This window comes from Dipodomys spectabilis, unplaced genomic scaffold (genome assembly GCF_019054845.1).
Source record: "Dipodomys spectabilis isolate Male_0828 unplaced genomic scaffold, ASM1905484v1 ptg000228l, whole genome shotgun sequence".
In the NCBI taxonomy this organism is placed as follows: domain Eukaryota; kingdom Metazoa; phylum Chordata; class Mammalia; order Rodentia; family Heteromyidae; genus Dipodomys; species Dipodomys spectabilis.
In genome coordinates this window covers 9,552,510-9,566,855 of record NW_024870905.1, presented here as the reverse complement: position 1 = coordinate 9,566,855, position 14,346 = coordinate 9,552,510, and the positions used below count along the sequence as shown (strand labels likewise).

Here is a 14,346-nt window from a genome sequence, read left to right as displayed (position 1 = left end):
AGTACTCAATTTCTGTAACAATTCTCCAAGGGTATTGCTTCAAAACTCAAAACGTGTTAAAACCCAGTCTCCCTTCCTTTAAAAAAAAAGTGTGTGTGTGTGAGTGTGTGTGTGTGTGTGTGTGTGTGTGTGAGTGTGTGTGAGTGTGTGTGTGTGTGTGTGTGTGTGAGTGTGTGTGTGTGAGTGTGTGTGTGAGTGTGTGTGTGTGAGTGTGTGTGTGTGTGTGTGTGGTGTGTGTGTGTGTGTGTGTGTGTGTGTGTGTGTGTGTGTGGCTGGCTCCTGGGCCTTAACTCAGGGCCTGGGTGCTGTCCCTGAACATTTTTGCTCAAGGCTAGCCCACTTGAGCTATAGTTTCACATTTAGGTTGATCAGAGTCATTTTCCTGCGTTGTCTGGCTTCAAACCAGGATCCTTAGATTTCAGCCTTCTGAGTAGCTGGAGTACAAGTGTGAGCCGCTGGTGAACAGCTATGTCTCCTTGTTTTCTGATTACTACTCTTACACTTGTGTTGAAGCTGTGGACTGACAGGACAGGGCATCTGGGAAAGGAAGTGTTGTAAAACTTGATTCCAGTCAGTCTGGCCAGTGTGTATGGATGACAGCATCAGGTAAGATGTCCCCTAATCATTTCTGGTTCACCACTGCCCTTGGTACTGAAGAGCTTGAAGAACTCTGAATTCTTACTCACTTAGTAGGGGAAGAAGAAATAGCAGTCTTTTTTTTTTTTTTAATTTTAATTTTTTTTTTTTTTTTTTTGTCGGTCGTGGGGCTTGAACTCTGGGCCTGGGCGCTGTCCCTCAGCTCTTCAGCTCAAGGCGAGTGCTCTACCCCTTGAGTTACAGCGCCACTTCCAGAAATAGCAGTCTTAGTTTCTTACATGCTGCATTTCCTCCAAAGAGTATTTTGTGCAAATCTTTCCAGGTTCTCCTTTATAAGAAGTATCCTAGTTATATTGGAGACCCTACTCCCAGAATGAGGTCATTTTCACAACATGTGCTCAGGGATGTCAAGCACTCAAGAGCTGACTATTAGGGGGGTCTGGGGACATAGGTTTTCAGTTCCGGAAACTGGGTTAATGTATCATTAATTTTCAGATTATGCATCATCGATTCCTGGCATGTCAGGTATGGCAGTTCTTGGCTTTGCATGGTCAGGTCTTGCCATCCTTTTCCATGAATTATGGGGGCTGTAGGTTGGCAAATCCCTCTTCTATGTAACAAGTTGTTTTGTCAATGATTGAAGTCCAAAGGTGATTGCTTATCAACATCGGTGCCATCACTCTCTGCCATCAGAGTTTTTAACTCCCTGCCTAAATTTACATCATATACAATTGCTATTTTGACATTGTTGTTGGTTCCTATGTTTTTTTTAAACATTAATTAATAGTAGTGGAACTTAGGGTCTGTTGCTCACTAGGTAAGTTGTTTTACAGTAGAGTCTTGCCCTCATATTTTTCAGATAGTGTTGTAGTTTTGCCTGAGATAGCCTTGGCCCATGATACGTCCATATCCACCTCTTAAGCAGCTTGGAATACAAGTGTAAAGTATAATGTCTGGCTAGAATTCTTTGTTTTCTTTCTGCTTTGGAAGTATTGGGGCTTGATCTTGGGCTTGTGCTTGCCAGACAGGTCGTCTGCTGAGCCTGGTTATGCACTATTCTTTTCTTGTGATAAAGTCTTAATGTTTGCAGTAGCAGATAAGGAAACCGTATTGGCCATGTGACATCCCAATTCTGTTGTCTGTGGCAAATTCAGGAGAACACTCCAGTTTAGAAAACCTAAAATGTGCTCTCTGTTCCTCTCTGCTCTCTCTGCTCTCTCTGCTCTTTTCTAGCTCTTTCCTCTCTTTCCCAGCTCTCTCTCATTCCCAGGCCTTTCCCAGCCACGTGGAGTGCCAACCTTGCCTGGTCCCAGCAGGTCTACTGAATAAACCGACCCCTTACCTGAAAAAAAAAAAAAGAAAACCTAAAATGTAATAAGCATTGAAATTGGAAATATCTCAATAGCTAACTTGATATCAAACTAGGAAATTCTACATGTGAATTTTTGTTTATACCTAGAATTATTTAAAATATCAAATAAACTAAATGGACTGCATTTACACAGGTAATTTGTTATAAAACTTTAAATATGTAAAAGACCCTGAATATCTGTATGTAAATTGTACCTAAAACATACATGTGTTTGACATTGCAGGAATCATACTAATCAGAATACCAACTATACATAAGGCAGATATTTCAAAATTGAGAAATATATAAAGCCCGAACCTTTCGGGTGCCAGGCATTTTTGAGAAGTACAGTCTCAACCTTTTCCCTACAAAAAGTTGTGTCTGCTTTTAAGCTCCTTTGTATTCACTTTTCAGGAAGGATGCAATTAGTGAGAAAAAAGTGGATTATGAGGTAGGGGCAGCGGTCATTCTGTTTCATTCAGCTCTAGGTCAGATGTTTATCCTGGTGTCGGTAGAGGCACAGATGTGGTTTTGTAGCCACAGAATTTAGAAGATAGTTTTGGCAGACTGAATTTTCTGTCTTGTTTCCAGACAAATGACATTGGCCCTGGATTGATCTATCTGAAAGGCAGAAGAAAATGTAGTTGCTCATGCTTAGCCTGAGACTGTTACCAACATGCCTGCATATTTCCCCAGCATTTTTTCCCCAACAGATTCATCAGGATGAGTACGTGTGGCCCACCAAGCCTCCTGGAGCTGGCTATACAGAATCTGCTGAAGGATGATGCTTTGGTCATTGCTGCTCTGGAAGAGCTGCCTGTAGAGCTCTTCCCACCTCTGTTCATGGCAGCCTATACTGGGAAACACAATGAGAGTGTGAAGAGGATTGTGCAGGCCTGGCCCTTTCCCTGCCTCCCTCTGGGGTCCCTGGTGAAGGGAGGACAGACACACCAGGAGAACTTCCAAGCTGTGCTCAATGGGCTTGATGCCCTGCTTGCTGAAGACATTTGCCCTAGGTGAGGAAGACCCAGCAGCCTGGAAGTCGTTGGGGACAGAGGCCTTTAGAGCAGGGGCTTGGGTGGTGCCAGTATGGAAACAATTGTTGGTGTCTCCTTCAAAGAATGGGCCACCATATAATGTACATGTGACTGAAGAAGCATGTCAGCATTCCTTCCCAGTATCACTTAAAGGTGTGGGAAATCACTTGTAGGGTATAATCTCAGTGGTAGAGCCCTGGTCTAGCATTTCTGTGGCCCTATGTTCAGTACTCATTAATACAAAGTTAAATATATGAGTAGATAACATATGATAACAAGTGATAGATAGACAACAATAACCTTAAGAGAGAAGAATTCAGAGAAAAAGCAAGATCCCAGGAGAGAAGTGGACAGCAGCTGATACCAAGGTTTTAGAGTTCATGTTTATTTTTGACCTTTACCTTCATTCAGAATCTCCTCCTTTTACTTTAAGTTAATAATCTGTTTTATTCACAGGCAGCAGAAACTGCAAGTGCTGGATCTGTGTCAAAAAACTACATGGTCTTGTAGTAGGAATGGTATGTGCTCACTGTCCCAAGCCATCCTGCCATTGATGAAGGTAAAGGTGGATGGATCCAGTATGGGGGCAAAAGAGCCCAGGGCTCCTCTGAAGGTGTTCATAGATCTCTACCTCAGTATTGGCAGCCATGATGAATGGCTCACATCTCTTATTGAAAAGGCCAAGCAGTGGAAAGGTTTACTACACTTATACTGTAACAAGTTGAGTATTTTTGCATTGTCCATGCAGAATATGAAGGTCTTGAAAGTTGTGAGGCTGTATTCTGTCCAGGACTTGGAACTGATCTGTAACTGGAAATTGTCCGTCCTGGGGAAGCTTCTTTCTCTTCTGCCATACATGGGTAAATTGCACAGACTCTTCCTGTCTCAGACACAGATGTCCCAGTGTAGTTCCTGGGAGGAGGAGGAGCAGTTTGTGGAGACATTCAGCTCTCAGTTGCTCAGTCTGCATCACCTCCAAGAGCTTCATTTGGAATCTATCAGCTCCCTTGAAGGCTCCTTGTGCAACCTGCTCAGGTGAGGGAATATTAAGTTTTCTTCTGTAGAATGGGACAAGTCTACTTATTTCAGGAAAAATAAAGCATCTCTGTTCTGTGACAGCCACCATCAGTGTGTCCCTGGATGTTAACATTTATCTTGTTCCCAAGTATGGCATCTGTACAAACAGTTTGGAGGCAATCTTTGTCCCTCTTTGGATTGGAATAGTACAATTGCAAAGACTGGATACAATCATCTCAAGTTATATAGAAAAAAATACATTTTGTCTCACAGATCTGAGGACCAAGGGGAAAAACATCTGGTGAATGCTGCTGTTCTGGTAGAATACCAGAGTAGAGGGTTTCATGGCTCAGAGACTGTATATGCTCAAGCAATGTAAGGACACTGGGTGTGGTAGTTTACACCTGTAATTCAAGCATTTGGCAGGAGAATTTTGTCTTTGAGATAAACTTATGCTACATAGTGAAATTCTGCCTAGAAATTAAAAAAGAACACAATACACACACATTCATACACTCAAGAGTTAGACATAGAGAATTAAATAAACTAGATTTTATAAAGGATTTATACTTTAGACAGCCCATTGATATATTGATCCAGTGATTATAACAGTACATGCTTAACCCTCTCTTAACAGTTCTCCCTAATCCCTTTTATTTGATCATAATGGAGATTCAGTGTCAATATGAATTTGTACTTCATGTGAGGGAGTATATAATGAAACATATCATTCTAGAAATGAGGGGGAATGAGGAATTGGAACTACTGATAGGTGGTTAAGTGATAATACAAAAGTCTAAAGTTGGTCCCTGCTGCTAGCAGACATTTTGAGCGCTGTTTACCTCCTTTGTTTGTACTCTATGAAGGATATTTAGCCTCATATACAAGGTAATACAGGTGACTTGGCTAACAATTTCTGGAAGAAACCCTGGTTAGTTTTAGTTGTTGTTTCTGTTGCTGCTCTTCTCCTCTTTGTTGTTTAGCTGCTGCTGCTGCTTTGTCTTCTGATGCTGCTTCTGCGCCTTAAGAAATTAATTTTAGGGCTGGGAAGGTGGCTCAGTGGTAGAGCGCTTGCCTTGCATGCCTGAGGCCCTGGGTTCGATTCCTCAGCACCACATAAGCAAAAAGAAAAAGCCAGAAGTGGCGCTGTGGCTCAAGTGGTAGAGCGCTCGCCTTGAGCTGAAGAGCTGAGGGACAGCGCCCAGGCCCAGAGTTCAGGCCCCATGACTGGACCAAAAAAAAAAAAAAAAGAAATTAATTTTAGCCGGGCGCTGGTGGCTCACGCCTGCAATCCTAGCTACTCAGGAGGCTGAGATCTGAGGATCGCGGTTCAAAGCCAGCCCGGGCAGGAGAGACTGTGAGACTCCTATCTCCAATAAACCACAGAAAACCGGAAGTGGCGCTGTAGCTCAAGTGGTAGAGCGCTCGCCTTGAGCTGAAGAGCTGAGGGACAGCGCCCAGGCCCAGAGTTCAAGCCCCACGACCGACAAAAAAAAAAAAAAGAAATTAATTTTCACTTGGTGCCAGGGGCACACACCCATAATCCTAGCTACTCAGGAGGCTGAGATCTGAGAATCGCTGTTCAAAGCCAGCCCAGGCAGGAAAGTCCGTGAGACTCTTATCTCCAATAAACCATCAGAAAACTGGAAGTGGCGCTGTGGCCAAAGTGGTAGGGTGCTTACCTTGAGCTGAAGAGTTGAGGGACAGCGCCCAGGCCCAGAGTTCAAGTCCCATTACCTACCAAAAAAAAATACTCATTTTCCCCTAGGTTATTAATTAAAGGTATTTATATTTGTGTCTCTGAAACTAAAATAATCTAATATCCTTCTTTTCTTGACACCTAGGCTCAGGTTTTTTTCTGAGTCCTTTCTGTGGTCCTCTTATTTAACGATGCTTTGCTCCACTCAATAGATAAGGAAAGGGAATATGTGAGATCTTGTATATTTGAACCAGTTCCACAGCAAGGTTAACAGTGTAGAAAGTACTTCTTGTAAATTGGTCTTGTTGGTAGACCTTTTTATAGTATGATATCCTGAAGGTTTGACATCAGGAAAACTTGGATTTTTCTTTGCTCCATTGGCTGTATTGAGTCCTGAGTTTTCCCCAATGGCTCCATTACCACCAGTCCTCAGAACTGATTCTTCTCTCTGTCTATAGGTGTCTGAAGAGCCCCTTGAAGATTCTCTCTCTCACCAATTGTCTGCTTCTGGAATCAGACTTGATGAATCTGTCCAAGTGCCCCAGTACAAGACAGCTAAGGGGACTATGTCTAAATAGGGTTCTCCTGATGGATATAAGTTCTGAGACCCTGGAAGCACTGCTAGAGAATGTCTCAAGCACCCTCCAGGTCCTGAGCCTAGAGGAATGTGGGATCATGAACCTTCAACTCACTGCCATTCTGCCTGCCCTGAGACACTGTTCCCAGCTCACAACCTTTAGCTTTTCTGGGAACCCCATCTCCATAAACGTGCTGTTGCGTGTCCTGCGCCACACCATTGGGCTGACCAAGTTAAGGCATGTGCGATATCCTGCCCCATTGGAGTTTTATGAGCATGTTGGAGATGGGTTGCTTGCCACCCTACACGCCAAGCTGATGCAAATGCTACAAGAGTTGGGGCGGTCAGACATGGAGTGGCTCAGTGGCAAACCCTGTCCTCATCGTGAGTGGCCCTTCAGTGACCTGTGGCCCATGCCTTGGTAGTGTCTGCACAGGTAAGTGGCCATGTCCACAGCTTTATTGAGGGCATGTGGACACTGAAACCCACAAATCACAGAAGCAACAGTTACAAAGAACTACTCATGGTAAGCAGGAAAAGGAAAGATGATCAGGGATAGAATTTAGATATTGACTTGGGGTAGTGTGGTTATTGTCAAAAATATTCTAAAGAGTTACAAATGAGAATCTGAAGTTTTAGATGGGTAGAGCAATGTATAAGAACTGCACCTACATGGATGAATGTAAAGAAATAGCCACAATTAAAGGAACCTTAATATAAATTATTTGGTATACTGTGTGATATATAAACCTGCTTCTGTAACTTAGAAGTTGGATATATTTTAAAGTCAAGGGTTGACAAAAGAAATTTGCTGAGAAATGATTGGCAGAAACATATTTATTAGGACACTATTAAAAGGACAATGGTGGCAGCGAGGCCAAGAGCATTATTGCTGGTGTTTGTGCTGCTCCTTTTGCTGCTGATATGAAGGTGCCAATGTGGGGTTGGCAACAGGCTTTTATAGAGTTACTGTTTTCTGTTTGTATCTCTTTGGAGGAGTCTTGCTCATTGGTCATTTTTTTTTTCTTGGAGAATAGTTTGGCTTTTCTGCATTTCATGGGGCCCATTTCATGTGCTTGTGTTGCCTCCACATTCCACCTTGGCTATGGGTATCTGTCTGCTATATCTCCTTAAGGGGAGACAGTCTTACTTATCTTCTTCCTGAAGAAAAGAACAAATCCAATCTTGGGTTTAGTGCTGTGATTATCTCATCTTAGATTTGCATGGAGCTGGTAGGGTCCTAAATATGTCCTAACCTACCTATACATTATCTTAGCAATCCACTGAGCCATGTCAAGATCAAGTTGATTTTGGAATAGAATTTTATGGCATCATGCTCCATGGAACAGAGAAGCACTGGAGGGTCAGACAGTATGCTGTACCCTGGTCACTAAACCTTTAGCCTAATGCGTGTAGAAAGAACACTGGGTAGGAAGTTAATAAAGTGAGTTCTAGTGTAAGAAAGGAATAAAGTAGTTGGGAGGTCAGTACTGTGAAGAAGTGAGGCCAGGATCTCCATGACCAGGTTTTTTCCTTTGAGATTCATCTGAGAATTGATAGGTTAATTTATCAGTGTTGCCTTGAGCTTGTCCTGAAATTTAACCCCAAAGCACCAGTCTTTCCCAAGCATAGCACAGGTTTCCTGGGTGACAGTTGCCATATCTAGAACTCTTCCATTTCTAAGACTTCAACAAGAGTCGATAGGTTTTTTACCAGTGAGTGTTTGAGCTAGTGTACTGAAAGCAAATGCTATTTGAAGAGATGGGTTTTTATAGATTAAAGAGAAAAAAATATGAATATGTAAAAACAGAAAATATAAACTTGAGGCTTATTTACATTAGTGTGTTTCTGTTCTTAATATGAATGTCCATATGAGGTCTCTCTCACAAAACGAGATCACTTAATTAAATTTGTGTTAGATTTAGGAGAGAGATAAATTATCTTTCTCAACCATGTCTTTAGCCAGCAGCCCCAAATGTCTTGGGAAAGTTAAATACTTTCCTTTGGGTCAGAGTGCAAGATGGTCACATCAATACAGAGGCAGAGTTAGTGCTTTCCAGGGGAAAGGAGAGGTGTTTAATTCCTTGGGAATTGAATTATATCAGAAAGTCAGGGGAACATATGCTGAAACTTTGTGGAGTTTTTTTTTTTTTTTTAATATAACTTCCCTGGAGCAAATTGTCTACCACAGTCTGTAATATATAACAGTGTTCACATGTTATATACCATGTTTGTGATCAGCAGCATGGGGATATTTAGTAGTGGTTCAACCAGATGAGCGGGAGTTCTTTGTTTCTTAAGTCCTGTTAGTTTTGTCGTATCACCTTTTGTGGAGTTTTAAACCTGGACATTAAATGTTTGTTCCGGGCTGATGTGAAATCTATGGAAGGCCAAAGTTACCCATGCAGGGAAATGGGGTAGAATGGCTCTGAAATGCTGGACAAATGAATAGAGCTTAAAGGAAATGTAAGCACCTGTGAGTAACCGAAGGCTGGGGGAGGATTCTGGGGAATGGTGGTTACCTCTGAGGAAATGGAAGGAGGATGGCTAGAAACCAGCTTGGATCATGAATATTGGGTGGAGTAAATCTGGGGATCATTGAGAATATCAAGGGAATCCTTTGTTTTAGGGAATAAGACTAGGAATATTTGACATCCATCTTGGAGGTCTTGAACTGAGATATATAAAGGTCTGGAGGTAAGGAAACTAAGCCCTTTTAGAGGAACCATGGCAGAAAATATGAAGTGGAGAAGTGTTGTTATGAATTAAAGTGCTGGGTTGAAGCCACATTTCTCCATCTTTCAGTTTGTGAACAAGTTAGGCCACATTACAAAGAAAAATATTTCTTTTTAAGCATTTCTGAATAAAATTTCCCTGTTTTTGAAAAATGCAACTCAGAGATGAGTCTTAGGGGATAGATGTGGTTTACTTCATGTTAAGGAAGTTTCTGATGCCCTTATGTCTTTGAGTTATCCCACCAGGAGAAAAAAGTTCCGTAACTCCCATAAATGTTAGGACCAGGGTGCTGCTCTCATTGGGTATCTCTCTTAGAGGGAATCTAAAATCAAGATATAACTCTCAGGAATAAGATGAACCATGTAATGCTGCTTTCAGGTTTGAGACTACCACTGAACATTACATGATGGTATGCAGTGCTGACTATGCCTGAACAGAGAAATGGATGGAAAAGGAGGCACCAAGGCCTGGCACCCAGACTCCTTTCACAAGGCAAAAATGTTAGTTTAGATAATGTCAAATAGTCCACCAATTCCTCAGTCCTAACACAGCCACAAATGATACCTGTCCTCTTTCCAACTTTGTCAACTTCTATTCATCCTGAGCCAGAGCATTCTGAAGGATACACTGGAAATTTCCACAGCCACTTTCATAAAAAGTTCCTGCAGAAAGCAAGGTAAAGGAAATCATCAAGCAGTTGTAGACCATGCAGACAGTCGAGGTCATACCATGGAACAAAGTTTCTAAAATTCCTATAAAGCAAGCACATGTTATACCCCATGAGGGCACATCTATAGGTACCTCTAAAGTGATTTTGAAAAGCAACAAAATACTGCTGAGCTCTGCAATATGCATATTCATCTAGATATGCAGCTAGCCAAGAGGACAGAGGAGGGGACTATTCCTTTATTGGGTCATCTTGGAGTAGGCAGTGTCCTAGAATCCTCTAATGTACTTTCGCCATAGGAAGTAGCCACCCAGATGTCTTTCCAGGAGAGTAACTAATGTCAGGGGTAAGCCTTCCTTCCTCACCACCATCTGCTTCTACACCTTCTGTAATATAAAGTGGCCGTTAAACACCTGATTGCTGTGTTTGACAACAAAGTCTAGGTGCTAAAGGGCCAAGAAACTGAAATCAGACCACCCATGTGGATACATCTCACATTGACCTGGCTTGTACTCAGAAATGTGATGAGAAGCAAGGGAGGACAGGCTGGAAATAAAGATGAGGCTTCAGAACACTGGCTCAGTGGACAGCCTGTGGCTCCTTGTGAACAGCCCAGGGTTGCTCTCTTGCTCTGACATGTCCCTCTGAGCACTGAGATTGTTTAAGCTGTAGAAATTCAGGTTACAGAAGAAAATAGTCACTTCTTTGAGCAATGCCCTTCAAGTAGATTTAGGTCACATCCTTGAGGTAAACAAAGAGAAAGACGAAGGTAATTTACACACAAGAAGAATTTACACCCACTGCCTACATGACACAGCCATTGGCACATTTTAAAACATCTCACATGTAAACAGATAACACAATTTAATTATTTCCCTCAAAATTGCCCCTGCAATACATCCTCTATACATTCTATAGAGAAAGCACTCCAATTGTTTACTGCCCTAATCAAACCTGGTTCTCAGGACCTTCAGTACTTTGCACACTACATTGAAGTCCAAGAAGTTCTGCGGTACCAAGAAATAAAGGTATTAGGGTTTGTGAGGAAGACCAAATAAAATTGAAGTATGTTCAAAGTCTTAAGTGCTTGGGGCTTGCACACCTCCAGATGGGAGCTGGGCTGGAATTGCACAACTGGGTTACTTCTCTAATTACAGTTCTAAGCCCGGGCCACCATGGAGTCCAAGTAGGCTCACACACAGGATCCACAGAACTCCTGTTACAGGGGAATGCCATCTGGCCCAGAGCCCAGCCAATCATTTTTAACCCTGTGTAGGCGTGGACAGAATTATGACCTAGTCAGAGTATAAGGAGCCAGGTGAACTCTTCTCCAGGAAACCAGGCCTGAGGGGCTGTGACATGGCAGCCTTTAACACTGAGGAGGTGTGGGTTTACCTGGGGTAAGGGCTGACATCCTCTTCAGAAGTGGTTTCATAGAAAGGCCGCCCAGTCAGATCACAGCCAGCAAGGAGGCATCCTAACCTGCAGTGCTCCTTTCTGTGTCTCCTCCTTTCACTGAGCCTCAATTCACTCCAGTCCTTACAGAACACAGGCTCCTAAGGAACATCATAAGTGTCACCAAGGCCTAGAACCTTCCTGAAGCTCTAGACACTGCCTACAGTGGTTTTGTACTTTCAGCATGAGAGGACAGGTAATGTTTGGTTGGCTTCCAGGTGTGAAAGTGAGTTCAGTGGGAGGGACTCCAGCCTTGTGATCTGATAGGTCACCTGCCTACCACTGAGAGCACATGTGGGCTCTTAGCCCTGCTCACATGGAAACACTCTAGGGCAGTGGCAATAAACCTGGTGTTCTGGAAGGATCTTGGCCTTTGAGATCCTAAAACCAGAGCTAGTTGTGATTTTGCATACCTGCATTTCCAGACCTACAGAAATGGAGGTAAGATCCTGAGTTCTAGGCCAACTTGGAGACTTTGTCTTGAAAAGAGAAAGAACAGGGGTTGGGGATTTAGTCCAGTGGAAGAGCACTTGCCTGGCAGGTAAAAGGTTTGAGTTCATTCCTCAGCTGTACAAACAACAACAAAAACAAAATGCAACAACAAAAAAGCAAAACGTTCAGATCTAGCTACGGCTCAGAAACAGATTAGTCTGTCCCCGTCCATGGTTTAGGCCATCCAGACTCCAGCTATCAAACCCCAATGTTCCTTTTCCTTCAAAGCAGCAGGAGTTTACCTGTGACAAAGAAACTTGACCCTTGAACCCCAGGCAAACAAATTGACTCTAGTGTCCTGTTGTGACTGTTTTCTGCTACAACAGCAAAAATGACTAATTGTAAGATTTAAACCAGCTAAATAGACCCATAACAAGTAATGAAATTGAAATGACAATAAAAGACCTCCTATCTAAAAAGAGCTCAGGACCTGATGGATTCACAGCTGAATTCTATAAGGCCTTTAATAAAGAACTCACTCTAATATTCCTCAAACAATAAAATTGAAATAGATCATTACCAAACTCATTCTATAAAGCCAGCACAACCCTCAATCCAAAACCAAATGAGGACTTATCTCTGATGAACATTGACCATACACACACACACACACACACACACACACACACACACACACACACATCATTGTATATGTACATATAAATATATACATAGTCATACTGCTCTAAAAATCACAATCAAATGGTAGTTCTAATTTCTAATCTGTTCTAATTACCTTAACTAGAAATGAACTAAAATTTCCAATCAGAAGATGTAAAGTGGTCAAATAATCTGCATTTAAAGACACATGAGAGTGAAAATTAAGAGAGGAAAATACATAATGCAAGTGAATATTAAAAGACACAAGATAGCTGTATTTATAATCTATGAATATGTATAGTATCTTTCAAAGGCCAATGTCTTAAAGGCTTGGTCACTAGTATGAAATTATTAGTTGGTGCTGTGGACCATTAAGCTATTGGGTTTTACAAATAATGTTTAGAGCATAAGGGATAAGCTATGAAAAAAGATTATGGGAGCACAATAGTTTGGTCTCTCTCTGGCTCTAGGTATTGGTGATTTAACACGTGATACAGTGTTGTTCCAACATTATATGATTGCTATGTGTTTCCTTCAATAGAGGACCAAGGTAATATGGCCACATTATCTAAACCTTGAATCTCCAGAACAGTGAGCAAAATTAACCTTTGCCTATTATAATCAATTTTGTTGAGTATTTTGTTTAAATACACATCTGATTAATACAATACACTAGACATTATAGATTAAAAATAAAATGGCCCAAAGAGTCAAAGAAAGTCATTATATAGTGAGTCTAATAGTCTGATAGTGAGTCTAATCATTATAAGACCATATGAAATCCTGAGACCTTGTCCCCAAGACCTTGTCATACTTGTAAATATAAATGCACCTAGCATTAGAAGATCTAAACAAATGACAATGATTGGGCTAGGAAGGTGGCTCAGTGGTAGAGTGCTTGCCTTACATGCATGAGTCCCTGGGTTCGATTCCTCAGCACCACATAAGCAGAAAAAGCCGGAAATGGGGCTGATGCTCAAGTGGTAGAGTGCTAGCCTTCAGCTGAAGAGCTGAGGGACAGTGCCCAGGCCCAGAGTTCAGGCCCCACGACAGACCAAAAAAAAAATGACAATGACTAACATATGAAGGCAGAGATAGCAATAATAATGTACAAGGCCTTTATATTTAATTTTTTATTAAGAGTTCATCCAGATGCAAAATCAACAAAGAAATAGTAAACTGCAATTTTAGACCAAATGTACATCACAGACCTATATAAACCATGTTTCTAAAGGGCAACAGTATACATATTCTTTGCAACTTCCCAGGGGGTCAGAATAGACTTGTAGATAGATACAAATCAAAGTCTAACAATTTTAAGAAGATTGAAATTACATCATGCATCTTTTTAAAAAAAATTATTATTTTTTAATTGTGAAAATACTGTACAGAGGGGTTACAATTACATGGGCAAGATAATGAGTACATTTCTTATCAAGCATTGTAGCCTCCTCCTTCCCATCCCTTCCCATCCTCCCCGCACCCCCCACATCATGCATCTTTTCAACACAATGGGTTTCAAATGCTAATGACATGAGTAAAATTGGATGATTCACAATAATATGGAAATTAAATGACATACCCTGGAATAACCTGTGAGTTAAAAATAAAAGAGAAATAATATTTTAGAAAACCAAAACAGAAATACAACACATCAAACTCTGGTATGGCCATAGCTTCTCACATGTGTAATCTCAGTTACTTGGTAGGCTGATCTTGGAAGAAAATAGATTGAGACCAATCTAGTCCAATAAAGACTGTACCTCAACAAGCAAGTTAGGCATGATACACATAACCTGAAATTTCAGCTAAGTAGGATCTAGTGCGAAAAGTGAGACCTAGTCTCAAAAATAACAGAAGCAGGGCTGGTAAGGTGGCTCAATGGTAGAGTGCTTGCCTTACATGTATGAGGCCCTGGGTTTGATTCCTCAAAACCACATAAACAGAAAAAAGCTGGAAGTGGTGGTATGGCTCAAATGGTAGAGTGCTAGCCATGAGCTGAAGACCTGAGTGACAGTGCCCAGGCCTACAGTTCAGGCCCTATGACTGACTGACTAAATAACTAACTAACTAACTAAATAAATAAAACAGAAGCAAAAGTGCTGGAGGCTTGGCTCA

At 41.6% G+C, this 14,346-nt stretch overlaps 1 protein-coding gene across 4 annotated transcripts; it reads left to right on the top strand.

Annotated features, from left to right (window-relative positions):
- The first annotated feature begins 369 nt into the window (after positions 1–369).
- On the top strand, positions 370–7,002 carry LOC122123425 (melanoma antigen preferentially expressed in tumors-like). 4 transcript variants are annotated; one of them, XM_042697773.1, is made up of 5 exons: positions 378–606; positions 2,662–2,964; positions 3,442–3,544; positions 3,875–4,020; positions 6,160–7,002. In XM_042697773.1, the coding sequence occupies exons 1-5, from the start codon at positions 590–592 to the stop codon at positions 6,701–6,703; spliced, it is 1,113 nt and encodes a 370-aa protein (XP_042553707.1). In that variant the 5' UTR covers positions 378–589; the 3' UTR covers positions 6,704–7,002. The 4 variants fall into 4 exon arrangements, with proteins under 4 accessions (XP_042553703.1, XP_042553706.1, XP_042553707.1 ...); XM_042697769.1 differs by having other exon boundaries at positions 370–606; positions 3,442–4,020; XM_042697771.1 differs by having other exon boundaries at positions 577–606; positions 2,645–2,964; positions 3,442–4,020.
- Positions 7,003–14,346: the final 7,344 nt, after the last annotated feature.

Coding starts and splice junctions, on each gene's coding strand:
- LOC122123425 (XM_042697769.1), top strand. Junction 2,965..3,441: donor GCTGAAGACATTTGCCCTAG/GTGAGGAAGACC, acceptor TTTTATTCACAG/GCAGCAGAAACTGCAAGTGC. Junction 4,021..6,159: donor TCCTTGTGCAACCTGCTCAG/GTGAGGGAATAT, acceptor CTCTGTCTATAG/GTGTCTGAAGAGCCCCTTGA.